At 45.1% G+C, this 24,548-nt stretch overlaps 10 protein-coding genes across 10 annotated transcripts; 3 read left to right on the top strand and 7 right to left on the bottom strand.

The window, feature by feature from the left end:
- Positions 1-365: 365 nt before the first annotated feature.
- Positions 366-1,260, bottom strand: BDV38DRAFT_30436 (uncharacterized protein). Its single transcript, XM_032063142.1, has one exon. The coding sequence runs from the start codon at positions 985-987 to the stop codon at positions 448-450; it is 540 nt and encodes a 179-aa protein (XP_031907272.1). The 5' UTR covers positions 988-1,260; the 3' UTR covers positions 366-447.
- A 163-nt stretch (positions 1,261-1,423) lies between these two features.
- BDV38DRAFT_265156 (E1-E2 ATPase-domain-containing protein) lies at positions 1,424-4,419 on the bottom strand. Its single transcript, XM_032056337.1, has one exon. The coding sequence runs from the start codon at positions 4,191-4,193 to the stop codon at positions 1,533-1,535; it is 2,661 nt and encodes an 886-aa protein (XP_031907271.1). The 5' UTR covers positions 4,194-4,419; the 3' UTR covers positions 1,424-1,532.
- Positions 4,420-4,900: 481 nt separating this feature from the next.
- Positions 4,901-5,109, bottom strand: BDV38DRAFT_265153 (uncharacterized protein). The gene has a single exon (XM_032056336.1). It carries the CDS (start codon positions 5,099-5,101, stop codon positions 4,913-4,915), a length of 189 nt encoding a protein of 62 aa, XP_031907270.1. The 5' UTR covers positions 5,102-5,109; the 3' UTR covers positions 4,901-4,912.
- Positions 5,110-5,169: 60 nt separating this feature from the next.
- BDV38DRAFT_265151 (uncharacterized protein) lies at positions 5,170-6,825 on the bottom strand. Its single transcript, XM_032056335.1, has 2 exons — positions 6,688-6,825; positions 5,170-6,634 (listed from the first exon to the last, which is right to left on the bottom strand). Exons 1-2 carry the CDS (start codon positions 6,752-6,754, stop codon positions 5,328-5,330), a joined length of 1,374 nt encoding a protein of 457 aa, XP_031907269.1. The 5' UTR covers positions 6,755-6,825; the 3' UTR covers positions 5,170-5,327.
- A 309-nt stretch (positions 6,826-7,134) lies between these two features.
- On the bottom strand, positions 7,135-8,083 carry BDV38DRAFT_265148 (SBDS family protein). Its single transcript, XM_032056334.1, has 3 exons — positions 7,796-8,083; positions 7,569-7,692; positions 7,135-7,445 (listed from the first exon to the last, which is right to left on the bottom strand). The coding sequence occupies exons 1-3, from the start codon at positions 7,957-7,959 to the stop codon at positions 7,389-7,391; spliced, it is 345 nt and encodes a 114-aa protein (XP_031907268.1). The 5' UTR covers positions 7,960-8,083; the 3' UTR covers positions 7,135-7,388.
- Positions 8,084-11,625: 3,542 nt separating this feature from the next.
- Positions 11,626-12,103, top strand: BDV38DRAFT_276154 (uncharacterized protein; the record flags this gene model as incomplete). Its single annotated transcript, XM_032058163.1, has 3 exons — positions 11,626-11,687; positions 11,767-11,799; positions 11,860-12,103. 3 exons carry the CDS (start codon positions 11,626-11,628, stop codon positions 12,101-12,103), a joined length of 339 nt encoding a protein of 112 aa, XP_031907267.1.
- A 205-nt stretch (positions 12,104-12,308) lies between these two features.
- On the bottom strand, positions 12,309-12,947 carry BDV38DRAFT_30393 (uncharacterized protein). Its single transcript, XM_032063141.1, has one exon. It carries the CDS (start codon positions 12,834-12,836, stop codon positions 12,513-12,515), a length of 324 nt encoding a protein of 107 aa, XP_031907266.1. The 5' UTR covers positions 12,837-12,947; the 3' UTR covers positions 12,309-12,512.
- Positions 12,948-15,213: 2,266 nt separating this feature from the next.
- BDV38DRAFT_276152 (eukaryotic translation initiation factor 5A-2) lies at positions 15,214-16,418 on the top strand (the record flags this gene model as incomplete). The annotated part of the gene is made up of 6 exons (XM_032058162.1): positions 15,214-15,265; positions 15,517-15,542; positions 15,703-15,942; positions 15,993-16,119; positions 16,182-16,252; positions 16,401-16,418. 6 exons carry the CDS (start codon positions 15,214-15,216, stop codon positions 16,416-16,418), a joined length of 534 nt encoding a protein of 177 aa, XP_031907265.1.
- Positions 16,419-19,549: 3,131 nt separating this feature from the next.
- BDV38DRAFT_265141 (zinc-dependent alcohol dehydrogenase family protein) lies at positions 19,550-21,035 on the bottom strand. The gene is made up of 2 exons (XM_032056333.1): positions 20,288-21,035; positions 19,550-20,236 (listed from the first exon to the last, which is right to left on the bottom strand). The coding sequence occupies exons 1-2, from the start codon at positions 20,820-20,822 to the stop codon at positions 19,707-19,709; spliced, it is 1,065 nt and encodes a 354-aa protein (XP_031907264.1). The 5' UTR covers positions 20,823-21,035; the 3' UTR covers positions 19,550-19,706.
- Positions 21,036-21,964: 929 nt separating this feature from the next.
- BDV38DRAFT_290613 (mitochondrial carrier domain-containing protein) lies at positions 21,965-23,587 on the top strand. Its single transcript, XM_032061522.1, has 2 exons — positions 21,965-22,652; positions 22,722-23,587. The coding sequence occupies exons 1-2, from the start codon at positions 22,277-22,279 to the stop codon at positions 23,378-23,380; spliced, it is 1,035 nt and encodes a 344-aa protein (XP_031907263.1). The 5' UTR covers positions 21,965-22,276; the 3' UTR covers positions 23,381-23,587.
- Positions 23,588-24,548: the final 961 nt, after the last annotated feature.

Below are 24,548 nucleotides of genomic sequence, written 5' to 3'. Positions count from 1 at the left end.
TTATTGGATATTATGAAGAACAGGCCGCAAATCCGAATAAAGCAGTTCCATCCCTTGTGATCTTGAAGAGCATGCCCGCCCGTATGACAAGGTATGTAATTTTGGTATTATAGAAACCATTGACTATCAGGTACAACAAAATATCCGCGGGTCTTTCGAGCCCTTTTTCGTAGATTCTACCGAAATAGGCCGCGCGCATACCATGCCCCACGCAATAGGAGCTTTGTAGTGTTAAGGGCCGATCTTCCTCTAGATAGTGGGCGTAGTAAAACCAGGCTTTAACGTCCCTAGACTGTTTACATATAACAGTAAGCAGAAAAATAAGTGGCCACCGCTTGATGAGACCAATTGCGAGAAGTTCATATGTACATCGATTCGCACCATTGCAATACGCTAAACATGTATCATCAACATAACGGCAATGTTAAGATGCTGATTGTCCGATATTTAAACCTGTGCCTGGTTCTGACTCGTTCGAAGGCCATGAATTAAAGGTGTCCGCTCAGATGCAGGCGGAGATGCCAAATGCTCAGCCACGATTTGGTCATTAGCCACCGTGGGAAGAGTAGAAGAATATGGATGTGAGCTGCCGCAGGACTGGAGCAAATCTTGGCGGTGTTTTTGTATTATATGCCTTAGCCGCCCTCCTCGGACCTTCTTCATGAACACCGGGTGGTCGCGGATCTCCTCCAGTACTGCATTCCACCCGTCCTGGCGGCTTTCCCCGGGGACGCCTAACTCAGGGCTCTTTGTGCCGGGCCACATATATAGAATGAGCTTAGTGATAAACTGATCCGGGATCAGGCGAATGATTACCGCCAGCGGTACTGCAAGAGCTCCAAGCAACACGCTCACTGCCCACTGAGAGGCCTGGTTGAGAGGCTGCACGGAAAAGGCTTTCCCGCCGAGAAAGATGATCAGGACCTGGCCACCAACGATGATGAGCTGAATAAAGATAAACCATCTGTTGCTTAGGATGCCCTCCATAATATTTAAACGATTGTCAACCCGGCGGCAGCTGCAGAAACTAGTTAATAAGTGTCTCGACAAGGAGGAAATTCCACTACTTGCTTGTACTGATTGAATACCTGCATGAAGACGAAGGTATTGAACACCACTGTCTGGATATGTCTGTTATCCCACGTTGGGAAGATGGATTCGCCATCAAAGTTCAGGGTGAGAGTTACAGCCAGCTGATATATGGCTTGTCCCATGATCATTTTCCACATTGTCAAGGTGATTAGCGGGGCAGATTTGGGATAGGGTTTCCGCTCGAGAACGTACGGCGAAGGAGGGTCCGTTGCTACAGCAATGTCAGGCAACCCGCAAAATTATAGAACATGGGGAGAGAATACCAAGTGCAAGTGCGGCGAAGGTGTCCATGATGAGGTTAACCCATAATAGCTGGACTGCGCTGAGGACAGAATCTTCGTCATTGCTGGCAACGGCCGAAACAAAGGTGAGAACAACAGCAGTGATGTTGACAGTTATTTGGAACTGAACAGTCAATGAGCTTTTTGTCTTGGGCCAGGTTATATTGATCTTACTTGAAGGAACTTTTTGATGGCGTCATTAACTGTGCGTCCCCAGGCTATCGCCTTGACAATAGATGCAAACTTGTCGTCCATCAGGATGATATCTGAGGCCTCTTTGGCAACTTCGGTGCCTGTGATGCCCATTGCGAAGCCAACATCGGCAGTCTTAAGTGCCTGCGCATCATTCGTTCCATCTCCAGTCACGGCGACGGTCTCCCCCAGTTTCCTGAGCTGGCTGACCAAAATCTTCTTGTCCTCTGGGCTTGACCGCGCGATGACTTGTAGACTTGGGATTAGCTCATTCATCTGATGAGAGCTTAACTGGCGGAATTTGGGCCCTTCGATGGCGACACCACCAGGCGTGTAGATATTGCATTGCTGGGCGATGGCCTTGGCGGTGACAATGTTGTCGCCAGTTACCATCCTGACAAGAACGCCGGCCCGCTGACACTGCTGGACGGCGTCAGCGACTCCTTGGCGGACGGGGTCTTGGATGCCGAAGATGCCTATAATCGTCATGTCTTTGAAGATTGGCTCAAAGACCGCCCTTTCGCAGTCGATTTCGTCCGTCGGTGTCCCATGAGGCGGCCAATTTTCGAAGTCCCGGTGCACAAGAGCGATACATCTCAGAGAGCGAGACGCGTAGTTGGTGATAATGGCATCTAGCGCAGCCCTTTTCTCCTCGGAGAGCGGTGACTCCGCCAGACCATTAGTTGGATCCTGCACTATCTGCGTCGATTGGCGGAGTAAGATTTCTGCGGCACCTTTAACCAGCATCCGATACTTTCCGTTATCCAACTGGACGACCACCGCCATGCATTTTCGGCTCGAATCGAACGGGAACATTTGCACAATCTTCGTGTTTGCTCTAGCCTCGCCCACTGGCCCAAGCCCAAGCTGCTCTCGCGCGAATGACAGCAAGGCCGTCTCCGTCTTAGATCCAATAAACTTGCCCACTCCGTCATGGTCACTCTCAAACGCAGTTGAGTTGAGCACGATTGATTGGAGTAAGTGGTTTTTCGCCGATATAGAAAGCATGGATATAAACTCCAAAGCTGAGAGGCTCCCTCGATCCGGTGCATTGGTCGCATCATTCGAAGGCAGTTGGTCCCCAAATGTTGACGTGGTGCCTAGAGTAGCAGCCACGACACTCATCTTGTTCTCGGTGAGCGTGCCAGTCTTATCGGAGCATATAGCCGTGGCATTCCCCATGGTTTCACATGCCCGGAGCAAGCGCACGAGGTTGTTGTCCTGGATCATCCTTGTTGTTGCAAAGGCGAGAGCGAGCGTGACCGCTAACGGCAGGCCCTCTGGCACTGCTACAACAACAACGGTGACGGCTACGATAAATATTCGGAGAAAGGCTTGACCTTTCGCCTCCGGACCACCCTGAATGTCCTTGAGGCGGACCAGAAACTTGATGAACAACACGACGAACAGTACCAGGCCTGCAGTAAGGCCGACCTTGGCAATATAGTCTGCCAGCACGTTTAGCTTGATTTGCAACGGGGTAGTCTCGCCCTCATCCTGGAGAGACATCATCGTCCGGCCGTACGTTGTGTGGGCTGCGATAGCAGTGACCAGAAAAGTGCCCGTCCCCTCTTCAACCTTGGACCCCGACATGATGAAGGGATCCATCTTCTTCAGGTCTGTGTTCTGTTCAATAGCCCAATAGACTTTGTCGCTGGGAGTTTTCCGAAGGAGATCTGACTCGCCCGTTACTGAAGACTCGTCACATTTGACGTCATGTCCGTTAATCAGGACCCCATCGGTTGGGAGCACATCGCCCGGTTCCAAGTACACCACGTCCCCTACAACAATATCATAAGTCGACACAACCGCTATCTTACCGGATCGGATGACCTTGACATATCGATCCTCTTTCTTCTTGTTAAGCTTCGCGAACTGGCGTTCCTTCTGCCAATCATTCGCAGCGCCGACGGTGACAACAACGATGATCGCAACGATGATCGCGGCACCCTCCACCCATTCCACGCCCGTTCCTCTCACAGATTGGGGAATGCCCACGGCGAGGGAGACAACAGCAGCAATTGATAGTAGGATTAGCACCTTATCATTGTACGCGATCCACACGAACTCCCAAATGGATTTGAGCTGCTTCTCGGGAAGCTTGTTGGTTCCAAACACTCGCCGCCGGTCCGCAAATCGGTCCTCTGCCTGCTTGATTGCCGGAGCATCCACAGTGGCATCATGCGGTGATGCCACTGAAGAGGCTGACCTGGTTGGACGCACGAAGGCCCGTGGGACCATCTCGTCAACACTCACCGTACCGTCCAACACTGTCTCATCCATGCTCAAACCGCTCCGCACGTCGGTTCGCAGCCCTTTTTCCAGCCCGCGCAGTCCCCCAACAGTGCGGAAAGCTTCCAAATTCTTGGGGTTCAAGAGTTTATTCAGCTGGTCAGGTGAGAAGCCAAACTTGCTGTTCTGTACTTCGGGGTCGGGTTTCCTGCTGGGGTCCAGTCTGGTAGTTCCTTCATCACCGGCGTTGTCCTCGCCGAGTACTCTGCGAGGCGACGTCGGCACATGGGTGTCTCCATAGTTATTCGATATTTGAGTGCTGTACTCTGGTTGTACTGGCCAGCCACAAGTCTGCGTAAAGGGCATGGACCGCAAGGGGGAATCGGGCTCAATCATGTTAGTTTTTGGCGAGAGGAGTTTGTGCGCAAGTGTATACGGCTTTGTTGAACCGGTCTTTAGCAGAAGCTCACGTTGAACGGAAGTTTTAATGCACAAGCTCAATGTAAAAGTAGTAAGGGTATATGGGCCATAGGGAGGTCGGCGCCTCAGAGAGCTTGTCCGAAGGACGACCACGGACGAAGAAACGACAATATAACTCTGAGGGGCGAGAATTGCCTATTCCGGCCCATTCAACCAGGCAGTCTAGTGTAATGCCTTAAACTTGCTGGTGGCTGGCTAGTAGTTCTCTTTAGAACAGACTTTTGTTGAAAAGGTTACTAGAATTGACGTTGTTATGACGCAATGGTCGGCGATTTATGGTACATGACTAGAAGAAGTTAAAATATAAAACTAAAGCACTTATCGCTAACCAGAGGTGTGCCAAGCATCGCTACATACTCCTCACATACTTTTGATAATTTCCCATTTTGGTGTTGAGGGGACATGTCAATTTCTGTGACGTGGAGGTAGAAAATACAACACATCCTATTCAGCTGGAAACTAATATAGATCTGCTTATGTAGTTTCATTCTCACCGATATGATCCCGCGAAACCTACTTTGCTCCAGTACTAGAAGTACACAAGTGGGTTACCTAGAAACGGAATCGATTAATTGATGATGTTAATCGCGCCGGAGTCACACCAGCCCAAGCCGACGCGTGAAGGAATCCAAGGCTCAAACGCATTCCACCAAATAGCATGCCATCAGTATTTTAAAGTTTGATAACTGACGATATTCTAAAAAGCATCCTGAAGAGAATTTACCTTCAGTATATAGAATATGATAGCCATACACTGCAATGAAAGCTAGAGTTTTAAAACTAAAGGAGCATGAGGAACAGATTGCTACTCTCCAAGGCTGCATTAATAATCTCAACAGTTGGATAGGAGCCTTACCCCCTAAATATCGATACCGTATTCGAGATGATGTAACAGTAGCCTTCGTTTTAGACTATTTTCTCTCCTCTTCCTCCAATTTTTAGCTATTCTGCATCTTATTTACTACTTAACGAGCCTATGGCAAAGTTGAGATTGTGTCTGGCACTATAAGGGTACTGGTTTCTTGAAAATAGAAGCTGATGGCAGATCACTTATTCTGCAACATAATCGCCTATTGCGGTCAAATTAGGAAGTCTAACCTTTCCTTCATTACCTTTGTTACCCAAAACCACAGTTACTGCTCCTGATAGACCCTCCGGATAAATCTGCAACTGTAGGTCAAAGACGAACGGGTTGTCTTGCGATAACGGCTTTTTGGATGATACGAGGATCACATCAATCGGCGCCAGAGGAGGTGCACTCATAATGACATCACACTCAATCTGGTCACCAGACAATTGCTGTGCTTCAAACATGGTCCTTGAAAGCGCAGAAACTGTAGTTCCAGGACGAGGGATCGCCTGTAAGCTGATACCAGGAGCACCCTGAACTTCACATGAGCTGACACGGCCTGTTGCATTTCCAATGCCCTTCACTTTAAAAACTCCTCTTGCGGTAATGAATTTTGAATGGAAAAGCGAAGCTCTCTGGACCTTCTCCGCGATTTCCTTGTGTTCCTGAATGGGGCTCCTGAGAAGGAAATTGCAAATGCTGTCAACGAACACACCAGTAATATCATGCGTTCCATCTGACCCGATACTTTCTCTCCATTGATTGAATAGCTTCGAGCTAGTAGGGTCCCTAGCCAAGGCTGTGTTTAACTGTAGGTTTCCTCCCATAACAGAGCATTTGCTTTCACGTCGGCATAAGTATTCTCTGTATTGGGATGTACCTTTCGCTCTACCTTCGACGCCTAAAACCGAGCTATACTCTGTTCCAATATGTTCGCGGAAATTGTCTTTCGATTCGTTGGATGCATCATGCCTCGTGACCTGAAGGTGGTACCGCGCTCCAGATGAACAGCCTGTGATAACATGCGTGCCCCATTTTGCAAAAAACTTGGCAAATGCATCACGTGCTGAAGGATCATTCTCGTTCCAGGAGGGAAGTTTCCTTGCTGTCTTGATAAAGTCCGCGTTGATCTTATCTCTTTCCAGGCTTTTTATGTTGAACTGGGCAGTATAGTGGAGCTTACCAATGCTCCAGAGGCCAAACAGAGATCTAGGATTGAACGAAACTCTGTGACCAAATTTTCCATCACCTTCTGTCGAGATTCCCAGGTAACGATGGCCCAATGATGGATTGGCTACCAAATCATTCGCTAAAGCAGCTCCAGTCGTGCAAAGTAAATCTTCTGCCACGATGTCTGTCCCACCAGGAGCAATTAAAACATTGTCGGGAACTATATATTTCTTATTTAGTCCTAGAGCGATAGTTATTTCCTTATCAAAGTTGAGATTTAGAAGCTGAACTTTTTCAGCGCTCTCTAATGTTTCTTGGTAGTCGAATAAATTCGAGCCTTATGCTTCATCAGCTTGTCTCTGTAAATGATATGTAGAGGAACAGTAATACCTGGGAAGAGAGTGAAAGTACGTCCTATCAGGCTGCAGGACGGCAGTGGTTCAGGCAGAGTATCCATGCTTTTCTGGTGATAATTGTAATAGGTAAGGCAGTTGTATGAAGGAAGAAACAAAGAGTGGCGTTGTGCAGTTAATCGGTCCGTTATATATGATTCTTCCGGTAATATAATAACCCTTTGAGAATTCTACTGTTTCCATTTTTGTTTTTATTTTTATTTTTTTATTATTTTTATTTTTTTTTGCCATCTTTGATCATGATGACGTTGGGTAGCAACCCTATCTGTTGTATGACGCTCGCCGTTGCTGGTCTGTCCTAATACTCTTATAATTGCTACAGTATTTGTCAAATAGCCAGGGACCGCCTTCCTGGCCAGGTCATCTCTCGCCTTCACTGGCTTTCTTTTGCTTCCAACGCCTTACGGGCGTTTCGGCTGCTATTCCGTAGTTCACACATACGACAGTGCAAATAAATCTAGCTAACTAATATGTATTGGCAGAAGACAAGGATCGTAGATATCTTAGTCTGGCTTTCAGAGGATCCATAATATAATACGATAGGAAGATTGAGATGACACAGGTAAAGAAACAGAGACAAGAGTTTCTGGCAGCCAGTGACTGTCATTCAGGATTTTTGCCTGGATGGGTGAATGACAATGTATATTTATCCTGCCAGACACTCCTTGGCTTATACCCTTAGTATATCCCCCTTGTGCCTTGAGACTCATTCCGGATGCCCTGTCGCTCAGTATTCTGCATTATCTCCAGCGGTTAGCCATATGGTAAACAAGGCTTTGGGGCGGTAAGTTCATTAAAGAGAATAATCTAGGTAAGCGCTGGACTTCGGCTGGGGTAAAAACGAGGGATCATACGAACAACGTTCTCCTGGATTTCGCCCCGGTCCAGTATTCTTAAGATGGCTTCGTTATCATCGGATGTGCCGATCTCGGTCTCAATTGTGGCCCTGCTTGCTTCATTATGAATTCCTCCTGCTCCATGTCTAGGTAGATTGCAAACTCGATTAATACTTGATTTTTCCTAGTTGATATACACTATATTGCCCATGGAAGAATGTATAGGTTATATCAGGACGGAGCACTTACTGATGAGAAGTAAATATCTTCCAACCATCGAGCACCTGGGCTAGTGGAATAGAATGATCCCTTCTCCAGCTCTGAACAGCAGCAGTATTTTCAACCATTATGACAAAGTCTTGAGTCCGACCTTTGTAGATAACCTTGGATTGTTCTTTGTTCCCTCGGGTCATTCTGGAAAGTCCTAGTTCGCTTTGAATTTACTATGATTGCTGATTGCTGATTGCTCTTCAATCGACGATAATTCAACGATTTTTGGAGAACGTAGCATAGAGTGCTTTTAAGCATAAGTCGGCGAGACAAATTTGATGGTGCTTCAGAAGTGAGGGGAGGCGCTCTCAATGTTATGGGGCGTCATTATGACACATGCCGCAGCGCTTGGATCACGGGACGTCGGAGGTCACTGAAGTAGGACTTCTGCTGGATGGCTTTCTAAGATGTAACACTCTAGGCTGTTTACGCCAATTTGATAAGATATGCCAGTATTGGTTTCATGTAATGATACGTATCAATTTCATACTATTAAGTGAAAACGGTGTCCTTCGTCGGATATGAAAGAATCAATGCTGTTCCAGAAACTTCCTTGGACACCGCGGGATTTTAATTATTCGTATCCTTTGATCTTTGCTCCCCAGTCAGTGGTAGACTGAAGTCTGATTCCCAAACAATCAGAGCTCAATTAACTCTGAAGACATTCTATGAGGCACAGTACAAGTTCGGCCTACTTCCAAACACTAAAGTCGCTAACACCTCAAGTATGGTGGGGAAGGAGCTGTGTGGATCTGTTGATTTCAGCGTTAAATATTACCCAGGGAATGGTTGTGCGTGGTTCGGATTTTGGAAATATCAGTGGCTGCCGGTCTGAGATAGATTCGATGGGACGCATCGCATCGTCTAGTTCAATGAATTCCTCGTCGGAAAACGTTTCACTTCCCGGAAGGATTGCAAGATAAAGTCAAATACAAGGGTCTTCCTTTAATAATTTCGCTTAGAGACGTAGTTATTTCTGGCAAATTTAAGGCCGGGTGTGGATAGCGTAGGGCGCACGTTTTTGACCCAGAATCAGGAGATGTGTCGACCTCACGACTTTCGGCTTTGGAGGTTGGATGTCATTTTCCGAAGAAGTCAGGAAAGAGAACAGAAGATTTTCTTGGCTACCTCGTTGATGTCAGCATGAGCTCTACAACATATCTTTCGACTTTTCTGGTTGATATGGTCCGTAGGACCCCGGGAAGCAAATCGTGGCCATGAATCAGCATTATCAACAATACAAACCGTTACGCGAATCATTAATGCATACATGTCCATTTTCGTGGTCTATCAATGTGAGCAACGGTAGGAAAGACTATATAATAATAATGAAAGGTTGACAAGTAACTGAAAGATTACAATAAGCAAGGAGAGGGTAGTCCCCCGTATGCTCCCCTCCCCTGGCAAAAATGACAGAGCCGACCCAGGGCAGAGCTCTGCAGAAGGCCTTCAATGGTTGCCACCCTTACGTGACGCGAACTGGTTAAGTTTGGTCTCTCAGTTGGCCTCTTGCCGAGGAGAGAACTGAGCAGAATCACACGGGATATGAAGTATTGGGCTGTTCGTCCAATCACAAGAGATTTATGGTGGCTACAGTCCCTGATCCAGAAGCTTTCAAGCTCTTCAGAACGACAGCTGGAAGATGCATTACAAAGAAATTCTTGGCGTTTACTGGCTATGTTGAGATAATAATTTACTTTTCTCTAAGGTGGTATGTATCCCGGGCGGACCGAAGTCGTGGGGAGAAAATCAAGCACTGTGGTATGATCTACTCCTAGCCTAGTGGGTTGTATCCGCACCCCTTATCAGCCCTTTTTATTATATGGAGACAAATACTCTATCTCATAAGCTTTGATGTGATCGAATTGGCTGGCCATAATAGTGATTTAAGGTTCAAAAGTACTAATATGTTTGCTAATCTAACTTCAAATGAATACCAGTAATTTACCCTATAGGTCATTAACTATTTCACGCCGAGAAAAAGAAAGAAAAAGGAAACATATGTAAGAAAGAAAGGAAGGGCCCCATCGAAAGGGGGCGAAGAAGAGCAAGTGGAGACCGGTACTAGCATAATTGTGTCGCCTGAAGATAAGGGTGATGGTGGGGAGATTCGCGAGAGGAACCCTGTGTTTAACGAGATGAATCTTCTCGTTAAAGGTAGCCTATTCGAAAGTCTACCAGGTTCATGTTGGACACTGCATTTTCCTGCATTCAGTAGGCTGTTTGCCTCCTTTCCGTGATCATAGTTTCCCTGTAAGTGGCGAAACTATTAACTGTGCCCATAGCAAATCATTCCGTGGTCTGCCACGGGCTGATGAGGATGGAGGAGACCGCTGAGATACCTCAAGACCCCCAATCTAGAAACTCTATCTACGGAACTGACCCTGTAGGATGATTTTGAGTTGCATCGAATTGACTTGCTAAATACTCTGGGTTCATGGGCTCGGGCTTTCTTTAGCATTTCCCAAACGAGTCTTTTGAAGATATGGTCATCTGGCAGCAGTTCATCACCGCTTCCATCGTTCAGCAGATGATAATCAACATGTGATCGTTGAGCGCGGCTGCGTATGCAAGAGAAGCTGTCATCAATTTCGATAAAGTTCAAGCTGAATCTGAAATACTTTGGGTCCATATTTGAAAGACAATACAGTAGATGAAGAACAAAATTCATAGAGTGTCAACGAATAAGGTCACATAGCAGATTTTTTTGGCAAACCTTTTAAATACTTTCGAATATTCCGGATAAAGAAATCCCTAGACTAGTATGCCGCGCAGATCGATGGACTGAGACTTTATCCTATGACATGGTTCAACACCTAAGTACTATTTCTAATACAGCATTTCCTGAGATAAGTTGGTATAGGCTTACTCCGGCTGGAATATCATAGCCAGAAATTCGAACGGGAATCACAACCTGGCACTGTAAACCACCTAGGGCTGTTGGGTACAGTCGAAACGTCTCCTCGATACAAGCAAGTACATAAGGGAGCGGTAAGCTGACAGTATTGAAGTTAGTGCCAATTTCAGCGTTCATCGTCGATCAGAGGTCCCTCGTGACCTTCCTAAGGGTATCAGGTGTCTGTAACAACCAGTATGTCGCCCGAGGGCAATGTCGCTGTAGTTTGGCTACTGGTGATGATGAGAATATTAGCATCAGCTTCTAGCTGATGGTCGGTGGGAGAATTCTTGACTCCACGTTAGCGAAACAGAGAGTCCATAAAGTTGCTGTGGTCATGTGCAGAGGGTTACCTAATATCTACTGGAATACTCTTGGGGTATTCAACTCATCTCTGTCAAGCTGCCAAGAGGTTCTTGAGCGCAAAGATGAATAGGGCCTTAGGGATTCATGGGTATGGGTCCTGTACCCTGAGGAACGGGGTAACTATGATACAAATCGAAGATCTTTGACAACAAATAACGGTACTGGGAATTCTCTAGGCCACCAAAGGATTGTCGATTCAGAAATTCCTTCGCCCCTCCCAATTAGCTTGTCGATGTATCTCGTGAGGAAAGACTTTTCTGTTTGCAAGCTTTTTTCAGAGAAGGAATGGGACAAGGACTGCGGAATCGACTATGATCTATATCATGGCAACCTCTAAGGTTTAACACGTGACTCTCCGTTTTGAGCTCAAAAGGGTTCATCCATGGAAGTGAAACAAGGCGATGACGTGGAGATTCGTCTGTCCTAGTGTAATCCATCGAGCAATCTCTGTCAAGGTATATTGGTGGCAATTCATAAAGTGCAATTTCCTCAATGCGCTGTTCTTCGTTCTCAAACAATTAACTACATATGTTCCCTGCATTTTACAATGGAATCTGGACGGGACAAAAAGTCCGATTCCCAGGCTGGAAGAAATCTCTCGTCGTCATCGTAATATATGGCACTCTGAGCTAATATATTGCCAGGCTCTCTCCGAGAATGAGAAACGGTGCCTCCGCATTTATGGAAGGCTGCCTTATGGAGGAGGATTACTCGGACAGCAGTAAGGCATGTTTACAAGACACTGGCCCATACTAGTTACTGATGAGCAATAGGAACGGAGATACTTTGACTCGGGTGATTTAGCTCTCTCTGCAGCTGACATTGTGACGGATAACGGTGCAATTCAAACTGGCGCAGCCCATCCTATACGTGAGAGCATTTCGCGTCCTTATGCTCCGGTTCCCAACACAAGTAATGCCAACAAAGATGCCAACAGGGAATTGGGTGGCAATAAAAGCCCAACTCCGGAAATGATAGATAGTCCCTTGCATCAGCAAATCGATAGTGGGAAGAAGGAGATGTAGAAGCCAGAAAAAGCACTTCAGTATGAATCAGACTTTTTAACTTTCACCAAAAAGCTCACAAAAGACTTGGTAGCCCATTTCGAAGGTAGCAGGGAAGCCTATTATTTTCTCTAGGACATGATCAATCCCGTTGCATTACAAAATTATTTTAGCACAAGCGTTCATATCTCTGGTTTCCAACGCTCGGAAACTGGCACGGTGTGCCACCATTTTCTGTAGCATATATCCGAAAAATTGGCTAATTCAGATTATCATCTTCTCCGAGCGCTTAGAATTCCAGTGGACTAAAAAGTCCAACGAAAGATTAAACAATTTGATCACCTAGCATTGGTAGAGGTACTCAAAACAAGGACCATGTTTCACTGGATATGGACTTGCTATACCCAATTGAATTCGAAATGATACGACATTATCCAAACACCCCGGAAGATGATGTATGCTCCAATTTGCGGTCAGCTTCCAAAACATCCCTTCCATGCCTCAAAGTCATAAGCTCCAAAGTAGCCTGTAAGTTTTCTTCACTAACGAGGGTCCTCTCAGGGAATGGACTAGATGGGCTGGCACGTTCCCAGAGGACCGAAAATCCTTCGAGACTTTGTTTGTATGAGTCTTCCTCTGTACCGACATGTCTGCTGATAATTTCAAAAAGTTCTTTGTAAGAAAGGTTCTCGCTGACAATAATAGGTGTCATGACTGCTCCAATTCGTAGCATAAGAGGTATGCTGCGAGACATCTCGACGCAGAACGTTAATATTAAAGTGGAGACTGGATACGCAGAGGATCCAAGTTGACTGGTTGCGTGTGTCTTGGTACAATATACCTTCCCTTAATCATTGAAGGCATATAATGTCATGGAATGTTAGAGAGCTATTATGTGAAACCAGCAGAATTTATAGTCACATATTTCGTAGGGGCTCTGCTCTCAAATCATATGGGTATGACCTAACTATTGCATCATGGCACTGAACCTAAAATTTCCTCTCTGATAAACGTTCACTATCGGACAATAATAACTAGACCCTGGAGTGCTACTGCATGCAGACTCTCATCAGCCTCGTGCATATTTGGAACGCAAACCTTATTGATTTGTCGAGTTTCCTCTTAGATATCAATAGGCGTACCAGTCACTCTTTCAACGGTCGCCCTACCCCACAACTGAATATAGCCCCGCTGAAAGGGGTTTTCGCCACAGACTACGCTCGAAGCGTCTGATTCTCTGCAACATATCATAGCTCCCTCCTTCCTCTCCCATTTAGTGATCTTGTTCCATTCCACTAGCCGTTCTTTATCAAAATTATACAAATACTAAACAGCGTCATTCGAGATGCAGATAGCATGAGATAGTAGAATAATTCTGCAGATTGGGCGTGCAGTAGCAGATCAAACATGTCTTTACGACTAGCAGAATAGAATGAGTGAGAGTATCTTCTTATCAAAGTTCCGAGCCAACCTCCAGCACCGGCACAAGGATTGACAAAAGTATATAGAAAAGCGTTGGGGAGGTTCTCACGGATAATACTTCTGGCGATCTTGGGGGCAGTATGTCTCACAGCGGGGATGCGAAGATTCCAGGGTGCAGTGATAGTTTTCGATGAAATTATCCATCGAGTCAGGACACCAGGACTGATCTTCTATTTCGAATAGCCGGAAGCGGGGGAAAAAAAAGACCATGTTGGGTCAGGGTAGTATGGAGTCTGTTTAGACGTCCTTTGGCTTCTTTCACTTCGTTTATATACATACGAGTTCATGTATCGAGATAATGCCCAGATTTAAGTATGTCTACAACTTTTTACAATGTACAATTGCGACCCAATTCTCTGGATTGCCTTGCCACTATGCCACAGAGCTACCTGTTACTAAGAGCGAAGAATGTTTCACAGATTGTACTTTCGCAAGTTGTTTACATGAATAACAGCTTTCAAAATCGGTATTCGCGCAGCTTACATTTTAACGAGCATGCCCTTTGGGGCGAGAATGGACGGGGCAGTAAAGCCAACTGAAAGCGTTAATCTAAAATGAACACAGGGATGGGTGGGTAAGAAAAGGCACAATGGAATGTTTCCTGGAGCAGGTGGGGCAATCCCACAAGCAACCCTCCACAGCAATCCGCAGCGATCATCAGTGAGAGCCGCTATTTCCTAACTAATCATGATTAGTTAGACACACTTCATACTGGACCCAGATCCTCAGCTCTTGCCTTCGACGACAGCGAGGCCACGCGTATAGTGTTTGTGCGACGTTCCACTATGATGGTTGTTGGATTTCTGCGTGGCGGAAGGGCAAGACCAACCCATGCGAAAAGTGAGAAGAAAGGGACCATAAAACTAAAGGGAATAAAGTTAGAAAACACTGGGGTCTATCTGAACTACAGTGAAAACCGGAAATGAGACATAGGAGTCTGAAAAGATTGGACTAATATCATTATTGGCTAGGATATATACACACCCGACGGCGATTGGCTTACTAGTTTGAATTAACTAAGTCTTAGGCCGACGCAGGATTCGGTATAACTTGACTATCTCCTTATAATAGACTGTATGTATAATAAATATTGAGATCTATCGGTCTTAGTGTTCTATCTATACCTAACTTATCATTTAAACTATATATTGTTGGTCGTATATATAGCGTTGTTGTTGAAACTTGCATATAGTTATAGTTATATAAACCTCTGGACCAATCAAAATAACTAGTTAATTATACAGATAGATTATAAGAGAAAGTAGGAAATGGAGTAGTTAAGTAGTGGATTGGAAACCAATTAGAACCCAGATCCTTTCGCGCAGCCCCTAAAATATTTTGCTTCGCCTACGCCCCACCACACGACCTATTGCAAACTCAAGATCATAACTTAAGCTATCTGCTCTCTTAAATGAATTTGTTATAGTAGAGCACTTGGTCAGATGCCCGCTTTTGATCTAACTTTTCAGAGCTAAACGTTCCACGAGGGGCTGTTGAACCTCTTACCGCGTCAGTGTATGAGCGGTGAGCTAAGAGTTTGCCGGACCAACTGAGTAATTTTCCTGTGCCTTTGAAGTAACTATTATGTAGGTAAGTATCAGGCCAAAGATCATGCTCTGTACTCACAAAACTTTCAAACCACGACTGTGATGCCCACACGCTACTCAGCGGGGCATGGAGAGTATTTTCCACGATCTGAAGGTATTAACTATTGTGGCGCAAGAGCAAGCACGGATACGGAGAATTGATCCAGTGCCCAACCTTGGTGTCCGGAACCCAATTCCTTCGGGGGTGAATCGAGAGCAATTCGATCCAATTCAATCGTCCTCGTGGGTGTAGGCTACTTAAACACTGCACGCTTCCCCTACCACCGATTTTTTCACAACCTCTGAACTCTTCATCATTTCTACCCTTCTCTCGGACTTTTCTTCCGTAGTCATTCACAATATCAGACCGCAAAGAAAATGATCACACTTTCGTATGTCTCTCTAAAGCTCACTCTTCCCTTATATCTGCACAGTCTTAATTTAACCGGAGGTCTGTTGCTACCTCAAATCTATGTGGACCCCCCGTGTTTACAATCACCTAGAGCACACGCGAAACTTTAAAGGTCGAACCAAGTTATTAACATGCCCTAGGATGAGGAGAACGCTGTCAAACCTGTAACATGGTCTGAAAAGAGCTCGGATTTACGTAAGAATGCTTACATCATTATTGAGGGCCGGCCGTGCAAAGTTGTTGATATTTCTGTCGAAGAGAGTCGGGCTATGACACAAGTGAAAGGTGTGGACATCTTTACTGGCAGACAGCTTGAAATGGAGTTTCTTCCTGACCATTCCGTCGATATCCCGGCGGTGCGGTGTTTGGAGTATCAGCTTGTAAGTTAACGATACATGGCAAACGCAAAGAGTATCCTTATCATATATAGATCAATGTTGATGAAGGTTTCCTCAACCTAGTGACGCAGGATTGGGTCGCAAAAGACGATGTCAAGGTTCCTGTAGGTGACATTGGTAATCAGATTACAAGCGACTTCGATGCGGGCAAGGACGTCTGTAAGTGATACTAGAACATATCGTCAACATTTAAGGACACTGACCGAATATTTTGTCTCTAGTAGTTACGGTTGTCTCGGCCATGGGCGAGGAAGCTGCTGTTGGATGTAAGGAGTCCCAAAAGGTGCATAAGGTGTGCTGTTATGGTCTATTCAGTTTCTACCGGTTTTGCTTCTGCGAAGGATTGTTGCGGCCTCAGCCTCCCAAATATTGCAACATGTGTGCCAGGGTCACCGCAGCCACGCCTATTTTTGATTGAATAAGACTACAATTCTTCCCAGGTATCCTACCTTACCTAGTGTACGGACCACTTGCACTGGATAGTAGATCTTTACACCTAGCTTATGGAAGTAAAGATATCATGGATAACCAGAGGACTCTCTTCTGATTGCTTCTCTGATAGTTCCTATTCAGGCTCTGTGCGCTCCCTTACCGTATTACTTTTCTTGTTCGCCAGTAGTCCTTGTCTCTCCTATTGCCATATAGTCAATGAGCTTGCGTCCGTCTCTGCGACGATTCGTTTTCTAGCGACTTGTTTTATCGCCACGTATACTATTGCCCCTGGCCGACTGACGGTGTAAGCGGAAATCAGAAGAAGAAAGGTTGGCAGGATAATCTGCCTGCCATCAGGATATGGCGTGCTGTCTAGTACCCAGTGATGATGAAGCACCAGGTATAAGTCATCGACATTCATAACGGGTTTGTCTCCGGCAGACAGGTCTAGTTTATATAAGGGCACCAGGGTGCCGGTCATGTACTGGCCAGTAGTTAGTGAACAGAGCAGGGAGAGACACTGATAGAGCTTACATCATTAATGTCACTATGGCATTTGGCGTCAAGACTGCAGCCAATAGCTTGGTAATATACTTGGCACCATTACCTCCAGTTTTCATGTGAACTGCTGAACCTTTTTATTACATATTATTAAGTATCGATTTTAAAAGATCATGGCATCTTTTTTCCAGGCTGCCGCAATGAATTTTAGCCAGTATTCCCTGAGAAAGTCGCAGTACCTCATGCCAATCCACTGCAAGCATCCTACGAGCTTATTCTAGTACAAGGAATAGATTCTCACTTCGTCTACTTATCCTTGACACCTTTGATATTGTTCTTCCTTACTTTAGTATATCGTTTCCGAAAAACGCCTGTGTTTTCCAGATCTCGACAATATTGCCGATAGTATTCTGGGCCAAATATAGTCTGTTTGTTAGACTATAAAGAACCGAAGAACCCAAGACAGAAGTTCCTTGATAAAATATAATTTGAGGGAGAAAGAGCAGGAAGCCGAATTGGCTCTTTAAAGGACAATTTGACATTATAAGTATATGATTGGTTCATGGGAACCTCTCGAACCGTTTTTGCAGGTTTCATGTGGTTATCCTAAAGAGGATGATTAGCTCAGCTACGCCAGTCAAATAACCAATTAACGAATGTAGGACTGATTCAAAAACGACTCACATAACAGATAAAGTGGTACTCCACTTAACAAATGTCTCACTGCTTCCTTTCCCATTGATTGGATTAACAAAGAACAGCAATGTCTGAGAATTTATTAATAACATAAGTCTGGTCTCAGGGTTTCCACAAAAGGCACAACAACATAAATATTTAATCTTTGGCAATTACTGGTTCTGCTCTTTACAAAGCAAACAACCCATGAATCTCCAATACATGCCACTTCCTCGTTTAACCGATTATGGCAAGGGATCTATCTGACCTAACGGCCACTTTCTGCCTAGACCCATCAGAGGTATTCGAATCGTTCAATACCTTGGCTAGGTGCTTTAGTATCGTTGGGTCTTCGGGAGCGCACAGATAACTCTGGTCCATCCTCAGAACGCTGCTATCTGCATGTCAACAGTACTTTGGGGGACCTTATCAGGAAGTGCCTTAACCAGTACTGTCAAATGCCAGATCCACAGTTGAAGGGATGCAGTTCAGAGGGGTACCCTCCGGACGAGTTTTATCGCCTGTTCGCCCGCCCCGAACCAGAATTCGAAACTGTGACCTGTCGTAGTATCAACGTTAGCGCAAATCGAGATATTAGTGGTGTAGGGGTGAATCTGCCTAGAAGGTTCTGTATCTTGACTGCATGACTTATTAATATTTATCTTTTCGCGCGAATCGCAGGCGTTGCTCTCATTGGCGATGCAATCTGGCATCCTTGCCTTTATCCATTTCGCTGTACTCATACTAAAATTCTTTCCGGGAGTCACAAGATGCATACGACACCGCCACTTCTCCGCCCTTAAGTTCACGTTAGTGGAGTTTCAGGAGGCTCAATGCTTCTACATGCTGTCCTTTCAGTTTACTGCCCTGACTGCTCTTGTAGCTGGCCCGCAGCTCTATAAAGCAACTAGTTTGGCGCAGCTTACATCGAACACCTCCATGGTTAAGACTGTGACGTTAATGGGTGTGCTTCCGATTACACATGGCCTTTGAATTCTACACAGGGTTGACTTACATTCGTGGTATATTTCTTTGTGGTCCGCTATCACGATAGTGGTATCTAGTGTCACTCTCCATCTATGTAAGATAGAGCCTAGAGTGGCCAATTTGCAGAGTATTGCAACCGCCAGTCATCTAGACAAATATGGCTATCACCCTCCTCCCCTTATATATTACCGGCCACATTCCGATTATTACTTCTTCTGTAACCTTTTTTCGGGTCAAATTAAGACTAGGTTAACAGTGGACCAGTGAGCTTAATACAGACCTTACCAGGAGAACAAGCTCAAAAGATAATCGCTATGTGAAGAGTGATCGCAACTTTATCATAGCCTCCTGAGGTGAGGGAATACCTTGTATATTTCCTCGGAGTTTCTTGACAGTTTCATTGATGCCTTCATACAGAACGCGGACTAACTGTAAAAGAATTTGTTAGGTATCTGATGCATCTTTGTGCTTCTACCAATGTTCTTTGCGGCGTTTGTCCTTCGAGAAATCAAATACACACCCAGAACCCGAGGCTGTACTTCCTTGATAAATAGCTGTATCGGTGCACTATTAGTTGTGAGAAACCTGAAAAAAGAAGTAAAGAAAAGGATCATATAATGATCTTTGCATGTTTCCCTTGGCAGATTGGGCAAGCCGTAGGTTGTCACTTCCGCTTCAAGACAGTACCCAATATGGACCCTCGTTGACGATCTTCCTAGATTTACTGGAAAATAAAAGCTTGATGTAGTTAGGAAATTAATACATCCTTCTGGTTAGCTGAGTTGATATATAGTCGTTTCGCCTCCGCGATCGTTTTGTGCTGCTTGCTTCTTCTTTCTAACCGGTTTATATGATTTTACTGATATCGTAGTTGACGTACTCGGTGAACCAGTGGCCCAACGCGTGGCCATATAGAAATTTAGAATGGTCAAAAAAGCATGAATTTAAGACCGATATAAAAATGAGTAATCCTATCAAGTCGGACAGTGCGTAAATTTATAGCCCTGTATGCCACAGTAGAACATCTGAATGGGGCGCGCTTAGGGGCTGAGACTGACTTTAGTTGTAAATTCGTAAATATTATGTTACGGATTTATAGGCGTATCGTTTCACCCTACTCATTAAAAGCAAATGGAAAACTTCAAGGCTTGCTAACAAAAGTCGATACAGACTTTTCCTGTATGCTGTCTGCTCGCAAGGTATGCGTATGCATCAACCACTTGGTCCCGGCCGAACTTGAAAGTCTTCTCAACAGGGACAGGTATGTTACGAGCTCCGATGAATCGAACAGCATCCTCAAGCAGCTGCTTAGAGCCAACCATGATGCCACGAACAATTACTCCTTTTGCCAATGCAAGACCGGCTACATCCGGCATGGTATGCTGGAGAGAAGGTGAGAGAAAGCCTATAACTGCAATATTACCACCGTAGGCAACAGCTTCCAAGGACTGCTTGATAGTCCCAGAGCCACCGTTTTCAAGTATGTAGTCTACACCGCTGCCGTGGGTGATCTTCTGTACCTCTTCTGCCCATTTTGGAGTGGTCTTGTAGTTGATGGTATAATCAGCTCCGTACTTTTGCTGAATATACTGTAGCTTCTCCTCCGAAGAAGATGTGATAATAGTAGTGGCACCAGCAGCCTTTGCAAGAACGAGACCAGTGACAGACACCCCTCCAGTACCTATCACTTCCAGTTAGATCTCTATTCTACTACAAATTCCGGATGACTTACCAAGGCAGAGAACAGTATCTCCTGGCTTCAGAGGAATATTCCCGTAGAAAGAGTTCCATACAGTGGTCCCGGTGCAAACAACACTAGCCCATTGGCTATAGCTAAGATGGGAATCCGGAAGCTTGACGACTGCCGTCGATGGAACTGCTACATATTCTCTTAGAACACCGTCAATTGGGCCACCAAGTCCATTATTCCAGTTTCTGATCGGACCATATAAGGTAGCAAGATCAAAAGTCACAATCACCTTGTCTCCTTTCGTGAATCCTTGAACCCCCTCCCCAACACCAACAATATCACCAGCAGCATCAGATCCAGGCACAACATTATTTTTTACAGGAAAAGGGTACTTGCCAGTGGATATAGCAATATCCCGGAAGTTCAATGCTACACTGCGCACTTTGATGGCTACTTCATGCTTGCCAGCGGAAGGCACCGACTCTTTGAATTCAGCAAGTTGTTCCCAGGAATCGTGGCCTAGAAGACGAAGAACAGCTTGAGAAGGCATTCTGTATTTGGGCGAGGTTTTTCTCATTAAGAAAAAAGAAAAAAGACGAAAAAAGGAAGTAAAAAAGAGACGGAAAGAGATTTCTAAGTCAATATTGGCTTGTGAATTCCCGGAATGTCCCAGTATCCTACCGTTCTTTTCAGATGTCTTGCCCTTAGATTTGTTCGGTATTGCTAAGCATAGTGTCTATGATTTCTCTCAAACACAAGCTAGGTTGCACCATGGAGATGGCGTATGTCGCTGGTGGAAAGGAGGTAGCACTGCTGAGAGTTCTGTAAATGTGTATTCGAAACAAGATATACCGCTTGTTATAAGGTTTGTCACATATCACGTAACAATGACGTGACGGTGGATGAAAACACAACCACTAAACCCACCATCCTATTTCTACATACCATTCACAAATAATCTCTGAATTGCTGAGATTCTGCGACCAAAGTCTCACAATAATCCTAGCTGCTCATATCAAAACCGATGTAGACACTACTGTTGGATAATATCAACGAGGCATCAGAACTGATGCTTCACAACAATATCCATAATGACGGACTTCTACATCGCAGGTATGCCTGGTTAGAATGATCGCATTATAATGTGCTGGAACGACTCATGGTACCACATTTGGGATTCTGACTATTATCACACTGTCAAGCAGTATCGCGTGAAAAAATAACGGTTATGATGATATATCTCCCAGGATTCAATAGTGGCGAGATACGCTCCTAGATTTCCTGTTATACTACTTACGGTTCTTCTTCCTGGTCTGGGTGAGATTACCGGTAAACTTCCCTTACGAAAAAGGAATACGACTTGGCTATCAAATGTTTACTGTCCAAGATTGTCTCGATGATCATACTTTTCCATCTGGTCCACGACCAATTATATGCAATATGGATAGCTGTGCTCCTGCCTCTATTCCAAATAGACAAGATTTGGTTTCATGGTGGGAAACTGGGGTCAACATGCTTTCGTAGATAAGGCTCCATGAGAATCATAAAGGTGTGATCAATCTTAGATATCAAAGGCCCTGAAAACAAGATTAGAAAAATACCGGAGCAGTGATGCCATTCACAGGTACTGCCTAGAATATGTTAACACGTAGTCTATGACGACAGTATCGTGTGTACCATCATAGATATCGCATTTCACCCAACCAACTTACATTATTACATCATATTATTATGCTAGACAAGGTGCAGTGATTTTTCATACATCTAATACCATCAATTGAACCCCTGGGGATCATGCTCTCTCAACAACATAGTGAGCCGTACTCTTGCTGTGACCGCCATCTGAGTGTTTCAATAACCAGGTCATAATCTCTGCTCCCCACATATGTACCGACGGCTGGCTTGGTCTTGGGCACTTGGCTGTGTTCCCGGAATAACTTTCCTACGGGTCGGGTGAGAGAAACACCTTTATTACACAGCGTTTCCCCTGTTTCAACTTTGCAACATGCTGGTGCACATACATAACGCACGATGCGTTGCAATCACCAAATTATACTCAAGAATGCCGAAACTACATCATATGCGGAATATGTAGCCGCTCATTGCTCAGTAGGTATTATTAGAACTTTGGCTGGCGCAAGCAGCGGTATTGCCTCCAGCATAGTGACATGCCCGCTGGATGTGGTTAAAACAAGGCTGCAAGCTCAAGGTGGCTTTCGACATAAGTCGATTTCCACAAACATACCGTTCGCAAGTCGAGGCCTACTTGGCGTGGGCCACGCAGTTTGGCATGAGAAGGGTCTGAAGGGGATGTACCAGGGACTGGGCCCAACTCTCCTAGGGCATGTACCTAGATGGGCTATCTTTTTCAGTACCTACCACCGAAGCCGTGAAATATTTCATGCATGTCTTGGTCAGTCGACCCAGCTTAGTTGGCCAACGTACCGTGCATTGAGAACTGATTTATCAGGGGCAGACCTCGAGAGCCAATGGGTCTCTTCCCTAATGGCCTCAGCGACAGCGGGCACTTGTTCTATAGTTGCTACTATCCCAATTCAATTTATCAAGACCAGACTAATGTCTCAGACCAACACATCTAGTCAGACATATGCGATGCCGAAGTGGCAGTACAAGTCGGCATTTGATGCAGCTCAGCAAATTTATCGCAATGAGGGCATATTAGCCTTCTATTCAGGTTTAACACCGGCCCTTCTCGGCCTATCGCAGCTTGCAATCCAATTTCCTCTTTACGAGACGCTAAAGAGAGGACTAACAGGGTCAGGGCTTGGTGAAATCAAAGACTGCCAAAATAAAACCTCGGGGATTATAGCCGCCGGATTCCTGAGTAAGATAGTTTCCACGTCTTTGGCGTACCCTCACGAAGTTATCCGAACACGGCTTCAAACCCAGCAGATTTTGAAATCTTCTACACCGTTATACCAACGGTATACAGGGATTGTGCAAACCGCCCGAACTATTTGGTTGGAAGAGGGGTGGCATGCTTTATATGCAGGCTTCGGGACAAATTTGATGCGAGCTGTACCAGCCTCGATAGCCACCATGTTGGTCTACGAGAATATGCTCAGTAAATTAACTGAGCTTAAAGCCAATGGGGAAAGGAAATTGGGTTGGTAAAGCTGTGTCAAGTAACAATTTGCACTGAGGCGGTGCTACCTGGCCACACCCTATACAGCTAACCAACCTATGCTACTATTTTTAGCAGTTAGTACGGTGCAACAAGGACATTGCTGTTTCCAAGTACAGCAATACCATGCTGACTGCCCTACCGAACGTAGCACATACGGGAAGTGTTTCTGAACTTTCATACGAGCTAGACTCCGTATGCACACCCGTTTTGACCTATAGAGCAATCTAAGTACCGTTCGTCCAGAAACAGCGTTAACTCCTTGATATTTTGGTGTGTACAGATAGAGGAATAGCCCAGCATGATGAGCATATGCAGTATCACTACCACTGAATAGCCACGTAATACAGTCAAAGTCTATTTATATTATAGTATCCGCTTCGAGAGAGCCGATGTGTGGCGGCATGAATGGAGGTATAACCATTTCTGAAACTTCCTAGTGTAGACCATATTGTGCTGCAATCGCCATCTTGCATCTTAAAATAATAATAATAACAATAATGTAGCCACGTCAAATGCAGATTTAGTGGCCGCCCCAGTGCTCGATTGACATTTAGATGTACTTCTTTGGTACAATGGCTCGCTAGTTCATGGTTACCTTTGATAGTTCCAAGGAAGGAATTATCAACAGGGGTATATCAGAGAAGGATTACATTCTATTTGTTCATTCATAAAGTCTCGTCCTGACACCCAAGTACATCACATCATGTAAGCTATAAGCGGCTGGCTATAAGCCCCAAATCACGGAGAAATGAAGCTTCCCCACCTCACTGTCATTCTGTTATGTCACCTATATTTTAATCTGTACTACAATGAGCTGAACTAGCCACCTTGCGACCCGGTCTGCATGACTGTACATGAAAAGGCTCGTATTCGTTGGTATGTCAGCTCGCGCGAGGGACATCTCGAAAAGTGACAAGTTAGTTAATATATTGTTTTATATAATCCAACGCAAACTAACTACTCCAGCTGTTGCCTTGCAAATCGCATCACATCCAAAATTCACTGTCTTTGTCCGAGTATTAGATACATAGTTTTCTGCTGAGGCCTTCCCGTTGAGAGCGTTAGCTGTACCAAAGGCAAAAAAGCATAGTTTCTAAGGAGGTCTCCCACGATAAGCCAAGGAAACCACTTATCTTACGGGCAACTATTTCGCCG

The sequence above is a fragment of the Aspergillus pseudotamarii genome (genome assembly GCF_009193445.1).
Source record: "Aspergillus pseudotamarii strain CBS 117625 unplaced genomic scaffold BDV38scaffold_121, whole genome shotgun sequence".
Classification (NCBI taxonomy): domain Eukaryota; kingdom Fungi; phylum Ascomycota; class Eurotiomycetes; order Eurotiales; family Aspergillaceae; genus Aspergillus; species Aspergillus pseudotamarii.
The sequence above is the reverse complement of the archived record's forward strand: the minus strand, read 5'-3'. Positions and strand labels throughout refer to the sequence as shown.

Bases quoted from the DNA above. Each gene is read 5' to 3' on its own strand.
- BDV38DRAFT_30393 (XM_032063141.1), bottom strand. From the start codon at position 12,836: ATGTCTCGCAGCATACCTCTTATGCTACGAATTGGAGCAGTCATGACA.
- BDV38DRAFT_265156 (XM_032056337.1), bottom strand. From the start codon at position 4,193: ATGATTGAGCCCGATTCCCCCTTGCGGTCCATGCCCTTTACGCAGACT.
- BDV38DRAFT_30436 (XM_032063142.1), bottom strand. From the start codon at position 987: ATGGAGGGCATCCTAAGCAACAGATGGTTTATCTTTATTCAGCTCATC.
- BDV38DRAFT_290613 (XM_032061522.1), top strand. From the start codon at position 22,277: ATGCGTTGCAATCACCAAATTATACTCAAGAATGCCGAAACTACATCA. The intron at 22,653-22,721 runs GTCTTGGTCAGT...TATCAGGGGCAG, and splicing joins CCGTGAAATATTTCATGCAT to ACCTCGAGAGCCAATGGGTC.
- BDV38DRAFT_265141 (XM_032056333.1), bottom strand. From the start codon at position 20,822: ATGAGAAAAACCTCGCCCAAATACAGAATGCCTTCTCAAGCTGTTCTT. The intron at 20,237-20,287 runs GTAAGTCATCCG...TGGAAGTGATAG, and splicing joins AGATACTGTTCTCTGCCTTG to GTACTGGAGGGGTGTCTGTC.
- BDV38DRAFT_265153 (XM_032056336.1), bottom strand. From the start codon at position 5,101: ATGCAGCCTTGGAGAGTAGCAATCTGTTCCTCATGCTCCTTTAGTTTT.
- BDV38DRAFT_265151 (XM_032056335.1), bottom strand. From the start codon at position 6,754: ATGGATACTCTGCCTGAACCACTGCCGTCCTGCAGCCTGATAGGACGT. The intron at 6,635-6,687 runs GTATTACTGTTC...ATGAAGCATAAG, and splicing joins TACTTTCACTCTCTTCCCAG to GCTCGAATTTATTCGACTAC.
- BDV38DRAFT_265148 (XM_032056334.1), bottom strand. From the start codon at position 7,959: ATGACCCGAGGGAACAAAGAACAATCCAAGGTTATCTACAAAGGTCGG. The intron at 7,693-7,795 runs GTAAGTGCTCCG...CAATCTACCTAG, and splicing joins AAGATATTTACTTCTCATCA to ACATGGAGCAGGAGGAATTC. The intron at 7,446-7,568 runs GTTCGTATGATC...GAGATAATGCAG, and splicing joins GCGAAATCCAGGAGAACGTT to AATACTGAGCGACAGGGCAT.